This window comes from Macaca nemestrina, chromosome 17 (assembly GCF_043159975.1).
Source record: "Macaca nemestrina isolate mMacNem1 chromosome 17, mMacNem.hap1, whole genome shotgun sequence".
Lineage (NCBI taxonomy): Eukaryota > Metazoa > Chordata > Mammalia > Primates > Cercopithecidae > Macaca > Macaca nemestrina.
Genome location: NC_092141.1, coordinates 67,750,582 through 67,766,403, shown reverse-complemented (window position 1 = coordinate 67,766,403; position 15,822 = coordinate 67,750,582). Strand labels below are relative to the sequence as shown.

At 56.9% G+C, this 15,822-nt stretch overlaps 1 protein-coding gene across 11 annotated transcripts in view; it reads left to right on the top strand.

The window, feature by feature from the left end:
- The first annotated feature begins 216 nt into the window (after window positions 1-216).
- The window catches only part of LOC105469256 (histone deacetylase 5), a 48,921-nt gene continuing 33,315 nt past the window's right edge, over window positions 217-15,822 (top strand). For 2 of the 11 annotated variants that reach the window (XM_071083232.1, XM_011720223.2), the window contains exon 1: window positions 13,915-13,989. Coding sequence is in view for 8 of the 11 variants with exons in the window: in XM_011720102.3 (XP_011718404.1) it covers window positions 9,163-9,449; window positions 13,915-13,989 (362 nt within the window). In the remaining 3 variants the exon portion in view is untranslated. The other 9 variants (XM_011720148.2, XM_011720133.2, XM_011720155.2 and 6 more) reach the window with 9 other exon arrangements.

Sequence of the window (15,822 nt, the reverse complement as noted above, 5' to 3'; positions counted from 1 at the left end):
TACTCGCTGGGTTCCTATCCCTTCCCTTCCATCCCGTCTCAGCCCAACTCTATGCTGGGCACTGGCCCTTTAAGGAGCTGTCACGATGGCGTCGCTGGCCCCGCCCGGCGGGGAGGGCCGAGAGGCAGGGGAGGGGTTGGTGGTGGCTGCGGGGATGGGGCGGGAGGGGGGGGGGGTCTGGGTCTATTTTTAGCTTCGGGTCAGGTCACGTGACGGGAGTGACGTCTCCGAATGTTGTTGTTGGTGGCGGCGGCGAGCGGAGCCGGAGGAGCCGCCGCAAAGATGGAGGAGCCGTCGAGGAGGCGCTGCCGTCGCTGCCGCCGCCGCTGCTGCCGCCGCCGCCCGCGAAGCCGGAGCTCGAGCCGCAGCGGGTGAGCGCGCCGCCCCGGCCCAGACCCCGTCTTCCCGGCCCCCGGGACGCGAGGCGGCGCCCCCTTCGCCTTCCGTCTCTGTCCGTAGGCTCCCAGCGCGCGCGCCGAGCTCCGCGCCCCCCTTCCTTCCTCCTGGGCCCGGGTGCCAGCCGGCGCTCCCCGGGAGCGTCGCCAGCCCGGGAGCTGGGCATCGGGGTTGCTGCGCGCGCCCCTCCGTGCCCCTCCCAGACAGGGGCGCCTTCCCTGCAGGTAAGGGAGGGGCCCGCCTTCCCGCGCCCCCAAATGGCTCGGAGACCGGCCGGGGTTGTCAGATTTGCCCCTTCCCTGGCGGCGCATGTTGCGTTGCAGAGCCATTTGAGCCCTGCACCCAGATTCTGTGCAGACCCCTCTTCGCTGGACACCCCTTTCTTGGTACTCTGAGGTGAGGTGTGCTGCCCACCCACAGCGCTTCTTCCCATAGCTACGAACGCATCCTTGATTTTATGCCCTTGACTTGTGTGCATGAGGAGGGGGACTGCGGAGTCCACCTTACTTCTCTCTCTATTATTCTCACCCCGTCTCCTCTGAGGCGTTACTGCGTTTGTTTCCACCCTCTTCTCCTGTCTGACACCCTGGAGCCAGGATACGAGAGCGAGGAGATGAAATGGAGCTCTCCCCCAACCTCTTCTTGTCTGGGGTGGATGCCCCCCATTTTTCATCCCGGGTCTGTATCTCAAGGAAGCGGGAGCAGTACCAGTGTCTTGTTAACTTGGGGGAGTCACCTTCTCCACCCCACCCTTCCCTGGGGCCCTGGGGAAGATGAGAAGTGGCTGGGTGTAATTAATTAATCTGGGAGCCTGGTGGGGGCTGTTGGAGTGGAGAGGTTGGGTGCTTCCTTTGGGAGAGGAGATAACCACCTGATATCCCTGACTGATACCCCTTCTGAGATGAGGTGTGTCCCTAAAGAGGAAAGGTAACAGCTGCAGTTGCTTTTAGGAGAGTGCAAAAGGGACCCATCACTCTTGTCAGTGACTACCATGCTTTTGGGACCTGGAATTAGATTTGGAGCTTGGGTAGGTGGTGATGATTTGGTTCAGTGTCCAACTGGGAGGGGAGGATGGAGCCAGATTATGGGAACAAAAGGAGGTTGGGGGGAGGGTGAGATCCAGGAGTCTTGGTCAGAGGGACCCCTGGCCAGATTGCTTTGCAGGATTGCAGTCTGGGTCTGGGTCCTGCCTTCGGCCTCCTCTTAGGTTCGGAGGATGTAGGCAGGCAGGGATGGTCTTCAGTCTCCCAAGTCCTAGGCACCCTGAGCCGATGCTGGCTGTTGAGATGCTGGGCTGGGCTGGGCTGGCTGGGCTGGATGGTGGATGAGCCATGTTGGGGACTGCCTGCTTCTTCATTCCAGTCTTCCCTCCTTCCTCTCCCTTCCTAAACACAAAGCTTGGGGAGATCTTGGTTTGTCTCCTTCCTCTTTTCTTGACTCCTCTCTTTGCCTTCTCTTCACTTGAACTTGGATCTGGGCTTTCTTGACAATGCAGTAGGGGTCTCTCTGAGTTAGAGAAATGGGCTCCCAGCATCTCCACTCTGCCCTGGGAATGTGGGCATGCCGGAGACCAGAGAGACAGATCTCAGGTGCGGGTTACTTGGGGGCAAGGATGGAGGAAATGTTAGTTCTGTGCCAGCCTCCCCTTCTTCTCCAGTATATCCTCCTACTTTGGCTGGATCGTGTAATTTGGAGGGGGGCAGCAGTTTCACATGCCCCACCCACCCCAAGTAGCTGCAGAGACAAAGGTTTGCTTTCCCTTCTCTAGGGGTGGCATCTTAACTGTGTGTTTAGAAATGGGGCCTGGGAATGTTGTGGGGTGTCATTTGTGTTCCCGCATAGTGGGGGAGGGGAATCAGCTATAGGAGCTGGGGGTAGCGCGGTCGGTGCTGAAGTACCAGCTGCTCTTTAATAATTAATTCTTCCTACTCACATCCCTTTGAGGAGGGATGTCTGGAACACAGCATCAGGCTCAGCCAGCCTGCTAGAGGACGCACTCCTGTTGGTGGCGGTGGTGGGGGGAGGGGGAGACAGCAAGGGGGGGGTGGTTCTTGGCATTTTTGGAGCACTGTAGCTTGCTCATGAATGAAAACCTGATGCAGCCGGTGAGGGGGCCTATTGTAGCCGACTTTAGCTAATTAAACTTTCTCTGCCTTTCTTCTTCCCCATCCCACCTCACCCCAGGCCCAGCCCCAGCCCTTTCTTGAATGGGGACCCTGTCTGGTAGTGCTGGGAAGAGGGTATCATTCTGCCTGAGGTTTTAGGGCAAACAGACCCTGTCTTCTGCCCTCTGCCTCCGCCTCCTCCCTTCCTCCCCTCTCACCACCCCCCCTCTTTTTTTTTTTTTTTTTTTTTTCTAGAAATAGCAGCCTCCTCCATCTGGCTTGTGCAGATGCCTGGAGCTGCGTCTGAGCAGACAAACAGAAATGGGCCGATTGCAAAAATGAATTTGTCAGCCTGGTGCCTTTTTTCCTTCCCTGTCACCCTCCCCCTTTCCCTGGTTTGGGGCCTGGACATCTGACTCTGCCACCCTTCATGGCTCTGATCCTTCTGGGTTTCTGTTGGCATAGCTTGAGGGAGGCACTAGGCAACAGAAGCTCTCGGAGGCTGAGGAAAGTGGTAGGCTGTGGCCATGGTCAGGAAGGGTCAAGATAAGTCCCTAGTACCTTTGACCTTTGGGTGGGATGTCTTGGCTTGTAACTTTTTTTTTTTTTTTTTTGAGACGCAATTTCACTCTTATTGCCTAGGCTGGAGTGCAGTGGCGCAATCTTGGCTCACCACAACCTCTGCCTCCGGGTTCAAGTAATTCTCCTGCCTCAGCCTCCTGAGTAGCTGGGATTACAGGCATGCACCACTATGCCTGGCCAATTTTGTATTTTTTTTAGTAGAGACAGGGTTTCTCCATTTTGATCAGGCTGGTCTGGAACTCCTGACCTCAGGTGATCCGCCCGCCTTGGCCTCCCAAAGTGCTGGGATTACAGGCGTGAGCCACCGTGCCTGGCCGGTTTGTAACTTTTTGATGAGGTTGTTGAGGTAGAGTGAAACAATCTCAGACTCCCAAGACTTGGTTCACACTGCTTGACCCTGTCACCTATGACCTAGGGGGTGCCCTGGCCTGGGGCCAGAGCAGGTGTGTTGGGAGGGGGTTGCATGGTGGTACTGGAGTCCAGGTTCCAGAGAGGGTCTCCAAGGGACACCTGACTCCCCAGTAATTTTGAGGGAGTTGTTCGAGCGACAAGATCGCTACAGGGTAACATTGTGAACCTATGGCCTTTGGAGCATTGCATTGTACCATGTGCCCCTCACTTGTCTGTCCTCCTCCTCCCACCCTTTGCCAGAGTTTGGGGTTTCCGCCCTACTTCCCCAGGCTCAGCCCTGAGCTTGTAGGGTGAGATGCAGCCCGTTTCCTTCATTCATCCTAGCCCAGCTGTCTTGGCTGGATGTGGGAGGTGGTTTTGGATCCTGGAGTAGGGTAGGGGTCTGTCTGGAAGAAAGAGTTGGTGTGAGGTAGTGGGGCGGGACGCTTGGGGTGGGCAAGGGGTCTGCCTACTTATGATGTCCTGGAAGTTGGGCTGCTCCTTGGTTTGGCATCCAAGTGTTAGGTCATCTGGGACACAGCTCCTGGTCCCTGACTGCCCACTGAGACCCAACGGATTTCTCTGGCAGATGTGGGAACAAACAGCTCAGGTTTTAAACATCAGACTCCCCTTCTCCCCTTCATGCCCCACCCCAGACAAGAATCTGTGCTTGTCCCAATCAGACCGTGGACACTACTTTGTTTCTCAGGGAGGCCCAGCCTGTGGCTCTGGTTCACTTGGGAGACTTGATGGGGGTGTCGGCAGACACTCTTTACAGGTGGACAGGGGCCCAGGGATCTTGCTGAATTTTATAGGATAGGGAGGAGTAGATGTACCTAAGTCCTGAGCCCACCATGAATTCAAAGAGCTACTCCCTTCCTCTTCTGCCTCAGGGGTGAGGATCAGCGCCTTTAAGACCCAGAGAGACAGTGGGTGGCTTAGGATGATGGGGGCTGGGGGCTAAGCTTAATCTGGTTTCTGTGCCGCTTGGGGCTGTGCCCCTTCTGAGCACCTTGTTGTGGAGGTGCCTCTCAATGTGGAGATGGGCTGGGCTACTCAGGCTTCTGGGAATCGTGGGAATTTCTGAACCTGTGTTCCCCAGCCCACGGGAAAGGGTGTGAGCGGGACTGGGTGCCAGCCCTGGTGTGTGCGCAGGCCGAACTGCCTGCCCACATGGGCCCTGCCAGAGCACCAACAGCCCTACCTGCCACATTCCTGAGCTTGGCCTCAGCCCTGCCTGTGTAGCCTTTTTTGTCCTAATCCCATACCTGTGCCTGTCAGGAGCAATTTAGCCCCTTCAACTCTGCCCCCCAATCTGAGTGTACCTTTCTCCAGCCATAGAGTCCAAGCCCTATGGGCAAGAGCAGACAGCAGCAAGCCTGGGACCTCAAGGTCTCGTGTGTGCATGCGCGCGCGCGCGCGCATGTGTATTCACGTTCTTGTGTTTCTGCCATAGCTGGCTTCTGGACTCCAAATGGACCCCACCCTTGGGAATCTGATGAGAATGCAAGGCTTACTGAGAATTAATCCTGCCAGGAGGTGGGGCTGTCTAGGTTGGGCAGAGCTGATTGCTGGTTCGAGGCTTGGGGAGCAGAGTTAGGGCTTAAACTCGCAGCAGCTCACAGCCTCCTCTGATGGCTTCCTTCTACCTTGCTTTCATTGGGTATTGGAAGGCCTGCCTTCATTTGGAAGCAAATGAATGAGATCATGTCTGGGGTGGATCGTGGGCTGTTAAGGGATGGGCCAGGTGGCTGTGTGCATAGTGTCTGAGGCTTGAGGACTAACTGTGGGGGAGAGCTGGAGGAGTGGGCATGGGTTGGCAAAGCCATGGTCCTGTAATACCTCCTCCTTTACTATGCTGGCCTCAGCAGGGTTACCGCTGGGCCTTTTGTTGTTTTTGTACAAACTGGGAAAAAATTGTCCCTTGTTTTGGGTGGACTCAGCATGTCAGGCCATGGCTTGGCAGGCAGGGCACAGGCTGGATTTTATACCTCCCTGGGCCAGACCTCCTTACACAGAGCACAACCTGTACAATGTACACAAAGCCCTGGGCTTAGGCCCTGCACCTGCCAGGCCAGGGGTACTAGATTTGGAATGCAGAGGTCTCTGATTTTCTCAGTTCCTGGAAAGAGAAGCTATTGTCCTGGTCTGTTGTTGAACTGGGCGAGACCAAAACGGAAATACATCCATGTTTCCAGAGTTGGGTGGCACAAGGATCAGAAAGTCGGGAGAAGACCCCTAGAAGTCCCAGCTTAGGCTTTGGAGGCTGGGATACCAGTTTCTCCCTTAATTTCTGCCAGGGACTCTAGATCAGCCCTGCATCTCCCCACTGCTATGGACAGAGATCAGAAGCCCCCTGCACTTTCTCCTTTGGTGCACACCTAGTACCATGGCAGGCACTGTTGGGAGTCTATAGGGTCTCCCCACCTGGCAGTAGACACTCACCTGAAAAGGGATCTGTTGGGTTTGACCACCATAGCCATTTCCTATCCCTTGGGCTCTGGGAGCCTCATCAGTTAGTAAGATAAGAAACCAGGGTCTGGCCAGGCGCGGTGGCTCAAGCCTGTGATCCCAGCACTTTGGGAGGCCGAGACGGGCGGATCACGAGGTCAGGAGATTGAGACCATCCTGGCTAACCCGGTGAAACCCCATCTCTACTAAAAAATACAAAAAACTAGCCGGGTGAGGTGGCGGGCGCCTGTAGTCCCAGCTACTCGGGAGGCTGAGGCAGGAGAATGGTGTGAACCCGGGAGGCGGAGCTTGCAGTGAGCGGAGCTCCGTCTCAAAAAAAAGAAAAAAAAGAAAGAAAACCAGGGTCTATCCAGTTCTGCTGATTTCTTTTTTTTTTTTTTTTTTTGAGACGGAGTCTCGCTCTGCCGCCCAGGCTGGAGTGCAGTGGCCGGATCTCAGCTCACTGCAAGCTCCGCCTCCCGGGTTTACGCCATTCTCCGGCCTCAGCCTCCCGAGTAGCTGGGACTACAGGCACCCGCCACCACACCCGGCTAGTTTTTTTTGTATTTTTTTTTTTAGTAGAGACGGGGTTTCACTGTGTTAGCCAGGATGGTCTCGATCTCCTGACCTCGTGATCCGCCCGTCTCGGCCTCCCAAAGTGCTGGGATTACAGGCTTGAGCCACCGCGCCCGGCCTATCCAGTTCTGCTGATTTCCACTGTGGCTGTGGGCAGGTATCCCTCCCTCTCATCCCTCTCATCCCTCTCATCCCCAGGTATAAACTGACAAGCTCCAAGGTCTCCTTCGACTCTCAGATTCCTGAGTTAGGGGCCTCTAACCCTGCTCCATCTCTCCCCAGGGATGCCGTTCTGAGTGCCTGACTGCCTCGCCCCGAAGGATGGCCTCGGATGGGCATTAGAGGCACGGCGGCCCCGGGCTCCCGTCCCGTCCGTCTGTCTGTTATCGTCTGTCTCTCTTGACATCACCGCAGCTCCACCCCCTCCCGTCCCAGCCCCCAACGCCAGCTTCCTGCAGGCCCAGAGCCGGCATGAACTCTCCCAACGAGTCGGGTAAGAGCTGGGAGGTTGGAGAAGAGCACCCTGGGGTAGCTTTGGATGCAATGGGCTGTGTGGGTTTCCCTTCCAGGCCAGCTGACCTTTACTGTCTGATCTATAAGGGAATGAGGGGGTCAGGAGTGGAGAGGTATTGCAAGAAAAGGCCCATGAGGTAGACCTGGGAATTGATGGATTGATGGTCCGGCCTGGTCCTGGGAAGGCAATGGGTCCTACTCTGCCCCCCATGCTTGCCCTCTCAACTTAGGGGTATTCAGCTCTACCTCCGCCTTCCCCTGCTAGCCAAGACAGACGGGCCTGAAGGGGCAATGTGTATCCCTGAATCTCTCTCGGCAGTCTGAGACGAAGTTGGAGGAATTTCTTTACTATAGCAGAATGCCCAGCTTCCTTTTTGTGGTGGTGGCTTCTTTACTTGGTGGAATGTTTGTGTTCCACACTTTTTTCTTAGTGGAGGTTTACAAGGGCACTGGGCCTTAACCTCCGTGTATGGGTGCATGGTGTTGGGTGGGAGTGGGGTGACGTGGGTAGAGGAGTCTCGGCTCTCCTCTGAGTCCAGGTAGACTGCCTCTCTTCCTCTTGGGCCGTTCATATGATAGATTGCTAATCTGGGGTCTTTTACTCTGAGATTTCCTGTTCCTGTCTGCTTCTAGGACCCTGTCCAGTGCTGCCAGAAATAGTCTATTGGGGGGACTCCAGGCAGCTTGATGTGCAGCTGCTTCTGGATGTGTGCCTGTGAGGCTGTGTTCTAGTGGCCTGAGCTGGACCCTCAGCAGTTTCCCAGGAGGGTCGTGGGCCAGTGTGGTCAGAGTCATGGCTGTCTCCTCCTCTTTGACTGTCTCCTTCTGCAAGGTGTTAAAGGTCCATCTTGCTCAACTTTAGCCGTCCATGGCCCATAATACGCTCCATCTTTTTATGTAGGGGTGAGTGGATATTTCTCCTTTTAGAGATAGAGCAATTAGGGCCTAGGATGAATACCCATTCGCAGGATTGTACGGAAGCAGCATGAGGGAGGAATCCAGACCACCCCACATTTTCTTCCCCGTCATCCTTCCTGCAGGGTTTGCGGTTCCCCCTCAGATATTCCTGCCTCTGCCCTTGCCCTCATTCAGCCCATAGGGGCTGGACTGGGTGGGCTGCCCGGCTCTGCCTTCTTGCTTCCCCCTCTGAGACTGGGTGGCGAAGGGAAAGGAGAGGCCTGGGTCCTCATCTGTCCCTCGTGCATCTCGGTTGAACACTACCCCAGCAAGCTCAGCCATGTCGGGCAGTAGTGCCAGCTGCTTCTTTCCTCTGAGTTGTGACGGTGACCTGTCCAGGAGCCATCTCCAGTCCGTGCTTCCCGTGGGGCTGGGGTCTAACTCTTGGCCATGGGAATTGAAGCTGCCAAGAGGCATCTGTTGGTGGCTTGGAGAGGATTTTTCCCAGGTTTGGGGTTTCCTTCCCTCGCAGGGAAATGTGATAAGCAACCCAGGATAGATGAAGTTATTGGGTTACCTTTCCAGACGCTGGCGGGCTGAGTTTCCCTTGCAGCTACCTCTGCGGGAGCTGACAGGAGTGTTGGAGTTGCTGGATGTGTCCACCAGTGTAGGAGGCCAGTGGCTTAAGAGCCACTGCTGAGCCCTGGCCAGGAGGGCATCCTGAGTGGGCCAGTGGAGTGGGCCCCGCCTCCTGGCTGGCTTTCCAGCTCCCCCCAGCAGGGGGAGATGCTGTCTTCTCTGTGTTGGGGAAAGAGGGAGAAAAGGAGGGGGCCAGGGATTGGGAACCTCATTTTAGGATTGTTGAGAGGCTTTGGAGCTAGGGCAGCTGCTTAGGGATGTTTGCTTGAGGCCCTTCCTGCGGAGTGTTCCTGGGGTTCTGGGACTGGCTTTCCCAATTGTGGGGTTCCAGCTGCCCTGGGCCAGGGAGATAGCCAGCCTGCCCGCAGCTCTTTCTTTCTGAGGGGCCTAGCGTCTGCCATTCCCAGAGCTTGGGCTGGCATCTGGGCTAGGGCTGGGTTGCCCAGCGCCTGGCAGAAGCCTGGAAACCACATGCCTTGGAACTCGGCGGAAGCAAAATGAAACCACCGATTGTAGCCAGAGCACGCGGGTGTCCACTCCCCGTAGACACCCTGCAGCGAGCCCCAAGAAGGAAAGGTATGGGCCACGGGGCAGGAGATAAGAGGTGGGAAGGATGGAAATGGTTAGTCCCCAGGGTCTGCTGCAGCCCCTGAGCGCCTCCTACCTTCTCCTCACTTCCCTGAACACTTGCTCCTCTTTCCCCAGAGTACAGAACAGCAGGCTGGGTAAGGGGCAGAGCTTCTGGTTTCTCTCAAGTCCTCTCAGCGTAGGAGCTTTTCTGTTTGGCAAGTCTTCACTGAGTATCACCAACAGGCTCAGCCTGTGGAAGACAGAAGAAAACATGAGATGGGCCATCCCTGGCCCTCACAGTGAACACGTTAGCAAGAGAGACTGTTTCTGGTGAGGGGCAGCAGGTGGAGACTGTGAGTGATTTCCTTCTGGGGCCCACCAGGGAGGTGGGAGCTGATGACTTCCCTCTGGCTTGGGCTGCCTGCCAGCCTTTGACTTTATTTACCTCTTTTGCAGTCTTGGAATCACGGGTGGAGGCTATTGATGGGGTTACCTGCTTCCCTGAGACCATTCGCTGATCTCTGCTTTTTCTTCAGGCCAAAGGGGGCTTGAGGATTAAGGCTTTCTTTATTTTTCTGGAACTGATTGCTTCTGCACGTTCTCCTCAGTGGGGCTGAAAGGCTGACAGAAGTTTCCCTCAGCTCAGACTCGGCCCAGCCAGGTTGGAGGAGCCACCCAGGGGCCTGGGACCCAGGCCAGCTTTGGTTGAACCCTCTTCTCAGTGCCATTGCCCAGAAGAGCAGGCAAGAGTGAGGCCCACTGTGCAAGCCAGTCTGGGTGGCAGCGGGGCCATGGGGGAGGCGGCCAGGATCCTTCTCCCCAGTGTGAGAGGAAGACAAGCTTCAGGACAACACCTGCCTGCCTAGCACCTCCCAGAACCCTTACACTCTCTTTCCCTTTCCTAGGATGGAGGGCAGCAGCCCCCGCCAACCCCTGCTCTCTGGGTGACCAAAGAAACTGGGGCATGGGTGTAGGGTGGAGCCAGGAACCTCGGTGTCCTGCCTCCCAGCCTTGGGCTCTGCCTCTAAGCCCCCGGGGACGGCAGGCAGTGAGAAAGTGGGTCAGCCCTGGCATGGGGCTGGGGTCTAGGAAGTGGACTCCTGGCCTCCCTTCTCTACAGAGGTGTGTCCCCTGACACACCTCTGTGCTCACTGCAGAGTGGGACCTGCTTCTCCCCTCCTCTTCCCTGCTCTGTCATTCCAAAGGGATTGAAGGCTTAGAATGGAATGGCCAGAGAAGGCAGGGTCAACCCTGAGGGGAAGTAGAAGATGCCAAAGTAGGTGTTCACATTTTTTCTGAACTTGGCTTCAAATGAGAGCATTCAGCCAATACTTAGCATGGGGTCTGGCACATGGCAGCTCCCAGACCATGCTGATGGGCTCCAGCACGACTGGGCTCAAAGGGCAGGAAAGAACAGGAGGGCGGGCAGGCCTGATGTCTGGGGCTCAGGGAAGCTGGCATCTCACACTCCATCCAGGGTGCTCCTCGGCCAGCCCTTGGCTTTTTCACTGTGCACTAAGCAGACTTTGCTTTCTTTTGGTCAGGGTCCCCCATCCCCCACAGCCTTTGGGCTCAGGAAATGGAACCTGGAGCCAGGGTTAGGTGCTTTCCTCCTTCAGATTCAGAGGGCTAGGAGGTCAGAGTGCAGCCTTTGAGGGAGAGGCAGAGTGAGTCTGGGGAGGACAGTCCTGGCTCTGGGTGAAGCTCATGTACCCCATGCTTGGTGAGTGCTCCATAAGGTTTGTGGGATGATACATGGGTGTGCTGGATGGGAGAGAATGGAAAAGAGAAGTGAACTGCAAGGAGGGGGGCTAAAGCATGAAGGATTAAAGTTAGACATTAGGAGGACCTTGTATCACCTGAATCTCAGAAGAAAAAAAGACATTTGTCCCCATCCCAAACCTCCTCTCTTATTCCCTTGGAGGGTTCTGGGAATTGCACTGAGGATTTTCTGGCTGTGTCTGACACTTTGCTTCCTGTTTCTTGGAGGCTGTAATGGTGCTGGGAGCTGGCTGCCCAGCTCCCCGCTCCAGCCACCTGTCCTGGGTGTCCCTGTCCTGGGTGCTCCTATCTTTCCTAAGCAGGAAGGCCTCTTTCTTTGATGTCTGGGTGCTCCAGGTTCTGGGGGCCCTGCTTTTGAGTCCTGGTAACTGACGCCTTCCTCTTTAGAACAAGCTTCTCCACGGATCACGAGGTCAGGAGATCGAGACCATCCTGGCTAATATGGTGAAACCCCGTCTCTACTAAAAATACAAAAAACTAGCCGGGCGAGGTGGTGGGCGCCTGTAGTCCCAGCTACTCGGGAGGCTGAGGCAGGAGAATGGCGTAAACCCGGGAGGCGGAGCTTGCAGTGAGCTGAGATCCGGCCACTGCACTCCAGCCTGGGCGACAAAGCGAGACTCCGTCTCAAAAAAAAAAAAAAAAAAAAAAGAACAAGCCTCTCCTGCCACACTCTTCTATGCCTGGGGGAGGCAGAGAGAGCTGGGACAGGGCTAGCCAGCCCTTCTGGTTGCTCCTAGCGTGGGTGGGTGGAGTCCTGGGCTGGGAGGGGTTGCTGCTCCCGGCTTTCTGGGCTCCCTTTAATCTGCTGCCCATCACCCCACTGATGGAGACCTTCCCTTCCCTTCCTCTTGAGAGAGCCTGGTTGGCCAGGATGAGGTTGGGGCAAGAGGTGGTGAATGAGATCCCCAGCCATACCATGAGATGTCCACCAGCGCTAGGCCTCTGAGGGAGTACTGTTCCTTGCCCTTTTTCTAGAATCTGCCTGGCTTAGAAGCTGCAGCTCCAGACCGCTGTTTCTTTCCTGGTCCACCACTGGGTACCCTCTAGCAACATATACATCTCACTAGTCTAGGGCTTGGGAAAGCCTGCCTCTGTCTATAGGTGTGGTCCCCCTAATCCTCCCACTCCCAGCCTGAGGGCAGGAGACCCGTTTGCCATCCCTGACTGGCAGAAGCTGGCTGGGAAGTTGGCTCCAGGAGCCACAGCCACTGTGTCCTTGGTTGGCCAGCTCCTCCTGGGCTCCCAACAAGAGGGTGAGGTCATCCAGTGCAGAGGGAGGACAGGTGTCCCTGGCTGCATGCCTGGAGTGGGGGTCAAGGAGGGGGCTCCAAAATAGCAACTGTGACATCAGGAAGCGGGAGGGGGATGCAGACACAGGAATAACCAGGCTATTAAAAGGCTCTAGTGAGGTCAGGGGGCCAAGTGGGATCTTTGTACCAGTGGGAGGCACAACCTGAAGAGCAGGGGCAGGCCAGTGGTGGGGAGGGTGGGTGAGTGGCACTGGTCCTCATGGCGCATCAGCCCCAGGACCGAGGGAGCAGGGGCTGTGCTGCCAGGCCTGGGGCTGACTGATGGGGAATGGCTGGATGCTGAAAAACTCTTGACTCTCCTTAGCGAGGCTCCATCCTCAAGTCTCTTCCTACTTGAGCACAGGGGTCATTATACCGGTTAATAGAAACCCTGGGAAATGGGAGGCAGTGGAGTGTGGTGGTTAGAGCTCAGACTTGAGCCTCAGACATCCCAGCCCTGCCATGTAAGCAGCTGTATGACCTAGCATGAGTGACTTCATCTCCCTGTGCCTCAGTTTTCTCATCTGTACCTCTCTCCTAAGGTCACCACACAGAATAAATGAGATGATGTATATGATGTTCTTAGCACTGCACCTGGCACATTGCCAGGGAGGAGCTACCTGTGCTATGAGAATTGGCAGATGTTCCCTGCTCCCCTTTCCTGGACTGGGGTGAGGAAAGGGGACCAGGGGACACCTGTCTGCCCAGGAGGAGTATCCCTATAACCTAGAAAGAAGCTGAGGCTGAGCAGCCTCTGGAGGTGACACTCCAGAATGAGCGGGAGTGTTTAGGGGACTCTCTGCTGGTTGAAGGGGTGGGGAGACACCTCTCAACACTGTGGGAGGGCAGAAGTTAAGCAAACCTCCATGGGGCTATTAGAAATCCAGGGAAAGTGCCTGTCTGCCAGCCTCTCCCAGGCCCTTCTGATTCCTTTACCTGCTTTGGAAGGCAAGAAGGAAGACGGAGGCTTGAGTCTGGCTTCTTGGTCTCTATCCCCTGGCTTGCTTGCCAAGAGTAGCAGCCAGAGCCGCTCCCAGATGCCTGGGTACCCCAGCCGGCGTCCTTCCCTAGCCCAGCCTCTGGCCACCCAGCGCTGTGGCCTTGGCCCTGAGTGCAGGCCCTCCCCTGTTCCCATCCCCCTCGCCTGGCGCTTCCTCCTGGGGTAGAACCGCCTCCCCCCCCCATGGGGCCTCCTGGCAGCCGGCCCGCAGCTCCCTGAGCATGCTCCACCTATTTATAGACAAGGCCCTCCCCCAACTGCTATTTCAGTCTCCTGCCAGCTGCCGGCGGCGGCTCATTCGGGAAGGAGGAGCAGGGAGCCGGGCCCAGAGCTGTCACCCAGAGTTGGGAGGGAACACAGAGCCCGCCTGCCCGCTGAGCTCCCCTTCCTGTCCCAAGTGCTCAGCCATACCCCAGCTCCTAGGAATCAGGGAGAGGCTGGTGGTCAGATGCCCCTCTAGAGCAGAGCTGGGCCTGCACCTCTAGGGACTCCCTGCCCCTCCTGCCGCCAGGAGTGCCCAGGCCGGATGAGGCACTTCCCCACAGTGCGGGTCCCATCGGCAGTGGCCTGAGGGAACCTGCGCAGTGCGGGCTGCCGGACCACCTTCCCTTCAGCCTGCTCCCCGCCTCTGGCGGCCCCCTCCCTGGCATGCTGCTGGTGCCCAAGGCTCAGGGGCTCGTGGAGATGCTGCAGACCATCTATGAGACAGAATCCTGTTTCTCAGCAGATGGGATGTCAGGCCGGGAACCATCCTTGGAAATCCTGCCGCGGACTTCTCTGCACAGCATCCCTGTGACAGGTAAGTGCCTTGGTGTCCCTGCCTGCCCTCTGTCATCAGGCATCCTTGTCCCTGGGCTGAGCATCTGGCCCTGAGCCTTGCATAGATACAGTCCTGCATAGATCTGTCTTGAGAGTTTTGTTGAGAATACATGGGGCTGGGGGATCCCTGCTCAGAGAGGCCCCTGTCCTCCCTGCCCAGAGCCTGCTGCTCCCCTGTGCCCCGCAGCTGTACTCTGCTGCATCTCTTCCAGTCCCTTCGGTCTCTGGCAGGGTCAGCATCCGCTGCTGGGGGCTGGGGGTTACTGGAGGATCCTGGCCTAGTTGGCACTGTGGTCAGAGGGGAGGAAGTGGGTCAGTGACCCGCCTCCACGCTGCCCGCTCCCCAGGTTTGGACAAGGGAAGAAGGCATAGCTGTCTGTCCACAAGAATAAAGGTTACCCCAGCTCCTCTGTCTTGGTTCTTGGGGCTAGAGGATCGAGTACAGTGACTTCCACAAGTCCCCAGCCAGGAGTCTCCTGAGAATCAGACACTTGGGGAGGCTTGGTGCAGTTGTGATGGAGTTAGGCAGAGGCTGCCAACTCGGAAATTGAGGGGCTTGGCTGCCTTAGCCCCTAGCTGGCTCCCGATAGCGCTTTTCTCCCCAGGTCTGGGTTGATACCCATCTCATGAGGATGAAGAGGTGTTACTCTGGCTCAGATGGGCTTCAGGACCCCCTAATCCTGCCACCTTCTCAGCAGGAACTTTTTTGGCTCTTGGCTAGGGGTGGGGTCCCCCAAAGCTGGGCCACTCCTTCCCTCACTCCTGGGAACCTGTTGGCAGCATCAAGCCTTCCTGGCACAGCCTCCCCACCAGGCCGGCACCGCAAGATGCTTCCTCCAGGGAGGGGCCTGCTGGACCTATGCCTGCTCAGCCCCTCCTGGCAGTGGCTTGGCACTCAAGTGTGGGTGTCTGTGTGTGTGCATGTGAATGGGGAGTCCTTGCTTCTGGATATGTGGGTGTGCATCCCAAGCTTCACATTGGAAGGTGGGAACTGTGTGCCTCTGCAGGTGCCTGTGATTTGGCTCTGAGCTACCCAGGGATAAGGTTGCAATGGGACTTGGATGTGTCAGAGCATGAATGTTTTGGGAAGATTCAAAAAATCTTTGGAACATGGACTGTCATCTGCCCAGGCAGGGATGCCCATGCAGTGTTCTCATGTGGAGGCATGGCCCTGAAGACTAGCCCTGCAGGGTATCCATGCAGGCCCCGGGGATAGGGGCATTACCCTGGGGCCAGCCCTGTAGGCTGGGGTGGGGATGGGGGCGTAACCTTGGGGACCAGCTCTACAAGATACCCAGGTAGTCCCCTAAGGTAGGGGCATATGCCTGGGGGCCACCTACACAGGTTCCTGGGATGAGGAATAAACCCAGAGGGCTGGTTCTTATCCTGGTCTGGAGTCCACAGGTCCAACTAAAGACCCTGCCTGCTGGCCCCCAGCCCATGGCCTCTGGGACTCAAGGTGGTCTCTTGGAAGCCAGAATAATCACAGAGCATCTTCTTGGGACAGCTCCACCCTATCTGGCTTATCAGGTCCACCCATCCTGCCCTGTCCCCTCTGTTCTTTGCTACCAGCAGGAGCCAGCAGTTGGCCGGAAGTTTCCTCCCCAGCTTGTTCACTCACCTCATTTCAGATTGTACCCCAGAAACCTTGCAGGCTGGGACCCTGCTCTCTCATCTCCTCCCTAGGCCTGGCTGCCCCTGCATGGACTCCCAGGCAGCCCCTCTCTCCAGATCCCTGTCTCCCCGCTTCACCCCCAACACTGGCTGGCCTTCAGAATGGTGGCTTGGTCCATGCTGGCAGGAGGGAGGCGTG